At 40.0% G+C, this 10,447-nt stretch overlaps 1 protein-coding gene across 1 annotated transcript; it reads right to left on the bottom strand.

Annotated features, from left to right (window-relative positions):
• Positions 1-245: 245 nt before the first annotated feature.
• On the bottom strand, positions 246-665 carry LOC129903691 (uncharacterized). The gene has a single exon (XM_055979232.1). The coding sequence runs from the start codon at positions 663-665 to the stop codon at positions 246-248; it is 420 nt and encodes a 139-aa protein (XP_055835207.1).
• Between the last annotated feature and the right edge of the window lie 9,782 nt (positions 666-10,447).

Genomic DNA, 10,447 nt, shown 5'->3' with positions numbered 1-10,447 from the left:
TCCATTACCAGATTACCCTAGACCTCACTTGACTCAGATTTTATCCAAGTCTGTTCTAGGTTCAGAATTCCCTAATCAGTACTCAGAAATTTTTGGCCTAAATTCCTCTCCCATTGGGTTATCCATAACGATGGAAACATATCATTACAATATATACCAATTTACCCATCACTCGTCCTCGAGTAAAAAATCTAGGAAATACTGGGCTAAGGAAAGAATAGAGTTGTACCTGAATCATCAAATAACTAGGGATATTTGTCTCGCATGTCCTTCTCAATTTTCCAAGTAGCTTCCTCCACCGTATGATGCTTCCATTGAGCCTTAGATGATTTAATCTCTTTGGTATTCATCTTACGGACATCATGATCTAGAATCACAATATGTTCTTCCTTATATTGAAGATCCTTGTATAACAAGATTGATTCCCACTTGATGATATAAGCAACATCCCCATGGTACTTCTTGAACATAGACACATGGAAAACTGGATGGATTCTAGATAGGCTAGCTAGTAAAGCTAACCTATAAGCCACTAGCCCTACATAATCAAGGATTTCAAAGGGGCCAATGTAGCAAGGACTGAGCTTTCCCTTCTTGATGAATCTCATCAGCCCCTTTATGGGTGACACTTTAAGAAGAACTTTCTCACCAATCTGAAATTCCATGTCTCTTATGTTATGATCTTTATATTACTTCTATCGACTATGAGCTGCTAGGAGCTTAGCTTGGATGCTTCATACCTTATCCTAAGCATTATTTACAACCTCAACCCCCAAAGGCTGGAATATGAAGAATTGGTGAAAAGTGCCGAAGAAAATATGTTAGTGTCCAATAATGAAGAGAACAGGATGCAATTACATGCTCTCAACGCCGAATACATCAGATTTCTTAAAATTGAAGAGAACATTCTCAAACAAAAAACTCAACTACATTGGTTCAAGGATGGAGATGCTAACACCAAGTATTTCCATGCTTTAATCCGTGGTAGGAGAAGGAGATTGTTCATTCACAAGGTTACCAACGAAGAAGGGGATTGGATTCAAGGCGACGAATACATTGCTAGAGCAGCATGCGATCATTTTCAGAAAATATTCACAAGTGATGAATCTCGGATTCCGGAGAACATCTTGAATTACGTTCCTAGAATGATCACAGATGCTCAGAATGAAAGCCTTCAAGCCACGCCTACCATTGAAGAGTTGAAACAGGTAGTCTTCTCTATGAATCCTAACTCTGCAGCTGGTCCGGACGGTATGAATGGAAAATTCTTCCAAGCTTGCTGGGAGATTATTTCGGAGGACCTACTAGCAGTGGTTACTTCTTTCTTTGGAGGGTATGCTATGCCTAAGTTCTTTTCTCATGCTTGTTTGGTCTTGCTCCCAAAGGTAGATCACCCTAACAGACTCTCTGACTATAGACCCATTAGTCTCAGTAACTTCACCAATAAGATCATATCAAAACTCATTTGCCTCAGGCTTGCTCAAATTCTCCCCGGTCTTATTTCTCTCAATCAGTTCGGGTTTGTAAAAGGAAGAAGCATCTCCGAAAATATCATGCTAGCACAGGAGATTATCCACGATATCCGAAAGCCTGTTATTGGCGAAAACGTAGTTATCAAGTTAGACATGGCCAAAGCATATGATAGAGTCTCCTGGTCCTATACTTGTCTAGTACTGAGAAGGATGGGCTTCGGTGAGACCTTTATTGATATAATTTGGCGAATCATGTCTAACAATTGGTACTCCGTTATCGTTAATGGGTCTAGACATGGTTTTTTCCACTCCACCAGAGGGCTCAAATAAGGTGATCCTCTTTCTCCCGCCTTATTCATTTTGGGAGCGGAGGTGCTGTCCAGAATGTTGAATAGTCTTCATAATTACCACTTCTACCGTGGTTTTCATATGGAGAAAAGAGGCCCACAGATTAATCATTTGAGTTTTGCGGATGATGTTATCATCTTTTCCTCCGGAAGTAAGGAAATTCTCCAGATTATTATGAAGACCTTGACTCTGTATGAAAAGATATCAGGGCAGCTTATAAACAAGAATAAGAGCCACTTCATGATGCATCCCAATGCACTCCAAGACAATGTGGAAACGGTGAAACAGGTTACGGGTTTCACCCAGAAGCATAGTCCCATCACCTACTTAGGATGCCCTCTGTACATTGGCAGGCAGAGAGTCATGTACTACACGGACATGGTCTCTAAGGTTGTCAACAGAATTAGAGGGTGGCACTCCAAAATCCTCAGCTACGGCGGTAGAGCTACACTCGTGAAATACGTACTTCAGTCGCTCCCAATTCACCTTCTTTCGGCCATTACTCCCCCCGTACTACTCTCAAACAGATTGAGAGAGTCACCGCTGATTTTTTCTGGGGGTGGAAGGATAACAAGAAAAAATACCATTGGGCTTCATGGAAGAAACTTTGTTACCCTTATGACGAAGGAGGTATTGGGTTGAGGAGAACTACAGATGTGTGCAAATCTCTCCAGTTAAAGCAATGGTGGATCTTTAGAGCTAAACCAACATTATGGGGTGATTTTCTTAGAGCCAAATATTGTCAAAGAGCGAATCCCATCATCAAAAAATTCCATACTGGCCAGTCGCTTGTGTGGAAACACATGATGCACAACAAACACATTGCCGAACCTCACATTCAATGGAGGCTTCACTCGGGTTCGTGCTGTTTTTGGTGGGATGATTGGCTAGGTATCGGACCCTTAGCCAACTATAGGCAGGAGTTGGGAAGAGCAAACAATGCGAGGGTGGCTGATTTTCGTATAGATGGCCAATGGAACATCGATATGCTAAATCAGTTGGCACCAGCGCAGCTCGTTCCTCTCATTACTTCTTCCACACTTCAGCTGCAAGGAAACACACCGGATCAGGCCATTTGGAAGCTGAATACCAATGGGAACTTCACATGTTCCTCGGCATGGCAGCTTGTGAGGGAACACCGGACCAAGACACTTTCCGACCATTACACTTGGCACAAAAACATCCCCTTTAAATGCTCTTTTTTGTTGTGGAGGGCTTTTAGAGGCAAGCTGCCAACAGAGGAAAAGATCACTGCATTTGGCTATGTTTCCACACCATGCTATTGCTGCCACAGTCCAGGTCCGGACACCATAGAGCACATTTTCAGCACTGGCCATTTCGCTAGGAATATTTGGCACTACTTCTCAAATTCCCTAGGCATAAGGCATGAAGCCACACCCCTCAAACCTCTTGTTATGAGCTGGTGTCTTCGCAAGTACCGCACAGAAGCTCACAAACTTATCCTCAATTCCACCCCAATATTTATATGTTGGAATTTGTGGAAGAATAGGTGCGCGAGCAAATACGGGGGGAAGAGTTCTAGCTTGGCGAGAGTGAAATTTGCAGTTTTCAAGGACATCTCAAATCTTCTTAGAGTCGCGTACCCCTATATCCATTGGCCCTCGAACTGGATCCACACCATCTCCTACATATATAAGTGTACTCATGAGATGAAGATCACCCAAGTCTCGTTGATTAAGCCACAACTCGATTTCGTCAAGCTGAACACTGACGGCAGCGCGTTGGGTAATCCGGGGGCAATTGGGGGGGTGGCATCTTAAGAGATCACATGGGTAAATTCATCTTCGCCTACGCCATACCGTTAGGGGAGGGAACCAACAATCAAGCTGAACTAGAGGCGGCAGTTTATGGGCTTAAATGGTGCATTCAACAGGGTTTTCAGCACGTTATCTTAGAAGTTGACTCGGAGTTGCTCACTAAATGGATCAATCATCAGACTAAACCTCCGTGGAGCCTTCACCAGGTAACTCAGGACCTTGTTGGTATTTCCAAATTATTTGTTCGCTTTTCTTGCAGGCATGTATACAGGGAGGCAAACTTCACTGCGGATGCTCTCTCCAAGCACAGTCACACTCTTACCACTCCAGGCCACTACACCACCCTCCAGCAGCTACCTCGTGGTACTCGAGGTTACTACATGCTAGATAGAGTCGGTCTGCCCAGCTTCAGACGAAGGAAAACCAAACGGATTAAAAAGCCTCCATGATCTACTATTTAGTGTTGCATCCTTGGATTGAGCACCCAATTGCAGTGTTTGTGATTTTCCATGTTATATCTTAGCCATGTTATTTGATGTTCATCGTCTATGCTAATTTTGTTGTATATATAGCATTTATGAGGATTCATCCCCATTTTTATTTAGATTTTTCCTTTATTTTATGTAAAGGGAGAGTCTCCCTTATTTATGCTTTCCTAGTTTCTTTATATCGAGAGGAGTCATTTCCTTTAGGTGCATAGTTTCTAGGTTTTCTTTTCATGTGCTTGTATCGGGGATGAGTTGGCTGCCCTTATTAGGATGGTCGGCTTATGAACCACCATAGGATTGGAGGTTAGGTCTATGTCCCCCTCCGTGTATTTTTCTGTTTTTATGTATAATACAGCTTGGGGGTGAGCGGCTCAACCCCTGGCCGCGCACGAGAGGTGGGAGCCTCGTGTAAGGTCTGTTCCCATAAAAAAAAAAAAAAAAAAAAAAAAACCCAAAGGCTTCACATCTCTAGCCTCAAACCACCCTATGGGTGACTATATCCTCTCCTATGTAGTGCTTCGAATGGTGCCATATTAATACTAGAATAATAGCTATTATTTTAGGAGAAATCACACAAAGGTAGGAAATTATCCCAATGCCCTCTAAAGTCAATTACACATGGTCTCAACATATCTTCCAATACCTGAATGATCCTCTCTAACTGTCCATTAGTCTGTGGAGGAAAGGTTATGTTGAAAGTGAGTTGAGTACCCAACTCATCATGCAATTTCCCCTAAAACATGGATGTAACTGTGTACCATGGTATGAGATTATAAAAAGGGTCACCTTAGGCAACCTTACTATCTCTTTAACATAAATCTTCGCCAACTGTTTGCATTATAATCTACCCTGACTAGAATGAAATGGGCTAACTTTTTCAGTCTGCCAACCACAACCCAAATAGTGTCATACTTTCCCAAGGTCTTAGGAAGACCCACCACAAAATCCAAGGCTATTCTTTCGCATTTCCATTCAGGAATGGACATCCTATGAAGTAAACCTGTAGGCCTTTAGTGCTCATACTTCACTTGCTGATAGTTCTGATACTTAGCCACAAACTCAGCTATATCTTTCTTCATGCCGAGCCACCAATAAAGTCTTTTCAAGTCTTGATATATCTTGGTCACACCTGGATGAATAGAGTATCTCAAACCATGAGTCTCGAATAATACTTTTTGAATCAAGCCATCTACCTGGGGAACACAAATCCTCCCCTAAAACTAATCATCCTACCTACATCAAGGGCTGCATCTCAGGCCTTTCCCAAAAAAATGTTCTCTCTAATCTCATTCAAGTTTTCACCTTCACATTACTTGGCCTTGATTTCCTCAATAAAAGTAGTCCTTACCTCAACACTAGCCAACATCCCACCCTTATTTGAGATGCCTAGCCTCTTAAACTTATCCACCAAGGCTTAATATCTCTTGCAAGGGGCCACTTACAAGCACCCAAACAAACTAGACTGCCCATACTAACCAGCTTCTGGCTTAATGCGTTTACCACTACATTAGCCTTATCTGGATGATACTGAATAGTGACATCATAATACTTGAGTAATTCTATCCACCTTCTCTGTCTCAGGTTCAAGTCTTTCTGAGTTAACATGTGTTGTAGACTGTGATGGTCAGTAAACACTTCACACTTGACACCATAAAGGTAATGACGCCAAATCTTTAGAGCAAAAACTACCGATTCCAAATCCAAATCATATGTCGGATAGTTCCTCTTATGAATCTTCAACTCCTCTGAGGCATAGTCTATAACATTCTTATCTAGCATCAACACAACACCCAAGCCTGAATGTAAAATATCACAATAAATAATGAAATCCTTAACTTCAACTAGCAGGGACAAAATAGATACCATGGTCCGAAAGTCTTGAGCTTTTAGAAAATCTCTTCACATTTATCAGTCCATTAAATGGTACATCCTTCTAAGTCAACCTTGTCAAATAGGTGGTGATAGAACCAAAATTCCTCACAAAACGATGATAGTAGTTGACAAGTCCCAAAAACACTTCTCACTTTAGTCATAAAGCAAGGACGTTCCCAGTTCTTGATTTCTTCAATCTTATGCAGATTACTATTACCCCTTTTGTTTAAACCACATGCCCCAAAAAGACAGTTAAAGATAGCTAGAATTCACACTTAGAAAATTTTGCATATAATTTATGTTTCCCCATGACACCTAAAATAGTACGAAGATGGTCTGTATGTTCTTCTTTACTTTTCAAATAGAACAGAATATCATCTATAAACAAAATTACAAAAGACTCCAGGAATAGATTGAACACCCCATTCATAAAACTCATGAAGGTTGCAGGTGCATTGGTCAGCCGAAACGACATTACCAAAAACTCATAGTGCCGATATTAATTTCTAAATGCTATTTTAGACACAAACTCAGGTCTAATCTTCCGCTGAAGGTACCCAAACTATAGATTTATTTTTGAAAATACCGACACACCCTGTAACTGGTCAAAGTGATCATCTATCGAAGGCAATGGGTACTTATTTCGAATAATGACACTATTCAGCTACCGATAATCTATACACATCCTCATACTATCATTCTTCTTCTTAACAAACAAGATCGGGGCACCCTATGGAGAAGCACTAGGATAGATAAAACCTTTTTCAAAGAGTTCTTGGATTTGAGCTTTAGGCTCTCTTAATTCTGTCGGAGCCGTACGATAAGGATAAATAGAGATTGGGTGAGTGCCCAACTCTAAATCAATATAAAAATATATATCTCTATCCTAAGACATGCCGGAAAAATCAGTAGGAAACACTTTCCTAAACTTAGAAACCATAGGAATAAACTCAATAGAGGAAGAATATGTATCAATATCCCAAATATGAGCCAAATATACCAAATAACCTCACCCCACCACTATTTTTCTAGACTTAAGAAAGGATATGATCTTAGTTGTTTTAGGCTTGTACACTACTTCCCACTTTATCCTTTCACTATCCAGGATCTCTAGAGTCACAATCTTAGCATTACAGTTAAGCACAACATAATTGGGGGACAACGAATTAATTCCTAAGATTATGTCAAAATTAGTCATATCTAAGATTACCAAGTCATCCCCAAGTCTGGAAACCCATTAACAGAATAGGACAAGCATGATAGACAATGGAGACTATAACAGATTCTCCAATTGGGTAGAAGAATAGACAGGGACATCAATCCTATCACAAATCACATCAAAGACCAAGGCAAACTATACTGACACATAAGAGTAAGTAGAACCTAAATCAAATAAGACAGTAGCTATCCAGTCACAGATAAGAATAGTACATGTGATCACTGCATCAGATGTCTCAGCCTCTGTCCTTCATAAAAAGGCATGAAATGGTGGTTGTCATCCTAACGGGCAACTTCTCTGCCTGGCTGCACTGCTCCTCTACCTACATTACCATTTCCTCAGCCTCTATGGCCTCTATAATTTCCTCATCGCCCACCTTATGGATTTATTCTACCATTATTACCTCCGCTCGTCAGTACCACTATGCTGGTCTACTGCTGCACATGATCAGTTATGCAATGATGGGGAGACTCTCTCTTCATATGCCCTTGATCTCCATAATTAAAATAGTTGTGGTCAAGTGAAGGCCTTTTTCCTGGCGTGAATGAAGCTCCTTGACCCTTGTGGAAAGGATTATGCTATGGAGTTCTTGAGTAACCACCTCTAAAAGCAAGAATAGTTGACTGAATTGATCGAGCTGTAAGTTTTGGCCTATCTGAACCTCTAGAGTAAGAGCCGTAAAAGTTAGTTGTATTCTTAAGATTCTTATCCAAAGTCTCGGCCTGCCCATCCCGTCAAACTCCTTCTACCTTCTTTACAAAGTCTGTCAGCCCATTAAAACTTTTACCTATAGAGGTCATGTGGACAGAAAATACCTGCCATTCAGGATTCAATCCCTTCACGAACAAATAGATCATCTCCTCATCTGTAGTCACCAACTGAGTAGCATATCTTGATAGGGCATGAAACTTAAAATCATAAGTAGCCATTATTATTCCACCTTTCTCAAAAGCCATGAACTTATCCTTTTTATGGTCGCTCAATATTCTAGGAACATACTCTCCATGATTAAAGCATAAAACTAAATGTAAGTGAATAGGGGAAAGACTGGCAATCACAATTTCACAAAGGCCCTCCACCACTATTTGGCTTCACCTTGAAGCTGGAAGGTCACAAACTCAATGCCATATTCTTGGACTATGCCCAACTTATGCAACTCTCAAAATAGTCCAAAATGAACTCATAAGCATCCTTACTCTCGGAACCTTGAAACATTTGAAGCTTCAGCTTAAAGAACTAAGCAGCATCTCATGCTCAGTGCTAGCCATCACTGGTCCTATAAGTGGATGGAAGAAGGCATTAGTGCCCAACACTCTATCTATCTGAGGAACTGCAACAACAATAGGATAAGCAAATATACTTGGGCTATGGGCATTATGGGAATGGCTCCAGTGCTGACCAACCCACTCAAGAAAGTCATGATCTATTGGGATATAACTGGGTTTATAAGGGGAAGACCTGTAACCCTAGCCTGTGCATTCTCTTCCTACTCACCAGCCTCCTTAACTTCCACTACCACATCCTCTTATACGTCATCCTAGGGTACTGGAGAGGCCTATTCCCTAGGCACATGCTTAGTTTGGTCTTCACCCATGAAGGGCTCTACCCTTCCTTGGCCTCTTCCATATCCCCTTCTCTTCCCGCTGCCTCATCCACGTCCTCTAACAACTGGATCCTCCTCTAACACGATGGGAGATTTAGGTCAAAAACTATTGTAACATGTTTTAACCATATGCAGATAAGAGAGTGAAAGAGGTTAGATACTAATCTGGATCACCAAATACCAATTGGAATCAAGTTATAGAACGAAGGAAAAAAAGATAGAGAAATTTTCCTAAATCTTTGTAGCCTCTTGAATAAAAGTACAAACATATCCTTACCGTTTCATAAGACTCTACTAGATTGGTTTTTGTACAGCAATCAACAAATCTAGGGCTTTGATACTAACTTTGTCATGACTCTGACCGCCGTGATTGGCACCCACTCTAATCCTTTGGTGGGAGAACAACTACTACAACCTAACTAAGCCGTAATTACAAGAGTTACGTATTTAAAGAGGTGGAAATAGGTTTAACTAAGGATAAAGTTCTGAGTTCCCAAAACTCAAATAATAAAACTAAAGTATGCAAAAAATTCCCTTAGAACCTGAAAGTTATTATACCAAAACTTCTAACTAACAAGTCTAAGATAAGGGGATGCAATCTTGAAACCATAAACATAAATACGAGTCTAAAAGTCTTAGTCTGAAGGGTTGGAATAAGAAGTAGGATGGATCCACGACATCTTGAAAAAATTTCCTCACCCTTGAATCCGATGATAAATGATCTCCTATCTGAGGTCTCTCAATAGTTGCCTGAAGATACCCTATACTCAACAAAGAAAGAGTAAGTGTAGTATCAGTACACAGAATAATGGCATACTTGTATGATCACACTACTATTCCAGATAGTGAAATATAAACTAATAACCACCACACATTAAACACACACATAAAGAATACTGTACCACTTATTATCTCATGATTAGTACATATAATTATAATTAGGTTAACAATCTCAATTCTTTATGCAATAGTAAAAGAATGGTTCTCTTATGGAACCCACACCCAAACTGTTAGTATGTCAGAATGTGACACCCAGTCCAATGATATGTCAAAATATGAAACTTGGTCCAATATTGTGTAAGAACATGACACCTAATTTAATATATGTCAAAACATTACACCTGATCCAATTATTTATCACAACATGACACCTGATCCAATCAATCATAATCAGAATGAGTAGTCTCACACAATTACAACTATCAAGTAATAGGTTCATTGCATACAATTAATCATAAACAGTCATTTCATTAGGTTCATTTCATCTTTCCCTTTTCAGATACATACATGCATACTATGAAACAGTTAACATGCATATATGATACAAATGAGAAAATAAATCATCACCTACCTTGAAACAAGGCTTTTGAAACTCTAAATAGCTGGAGCTTTCCCTTGTGAACTCTTTTGGCTTGTTCTTGATCTAAAAACAATTATACATGTGCAAAGGATCAATAAAATGACCTACTTTACCCAAATTATATTATAACGAAGTTTCATGGTGTTGTACCTTTGCGCATACTAAACCTTAGCCAAGTTTATGATCATAACACCCAACTAGGGATATTTCCACCATTAATTTTAAGATAAAATCCTCCCCCAAGAAGAATTAACCATCATTCTATGTTCTAAGAATCAAAATATGGATTAGGTGAGTAATTAGCTTA

Source organism: Solanum dulcamara, chromosome 9, assembly GCF_947179165.1.
Source record: "Solanum dulcamara chromosome 9, daSolDulc1.2, whole genome shotgun sequence".
NCBI lineage: Eukaryota > Viridiplantae > Streptophyta > Magnoliopsida > Solanales > Solanaceae > Solanum > Solanum dulcamara.
This window is presented reverse-complemented; position numbering and strand designations above follow the sequence as displayed.

Excerpts from the sequence above, each read along its gene's own strand:
- LOC129903691 (XM_055979232.1), bottom strand. The coding sequence starts at position 665 with ATGGAATTTCAGATTGGTGAGAAAGTTCTTCTTAAAGTGTCACCCATA.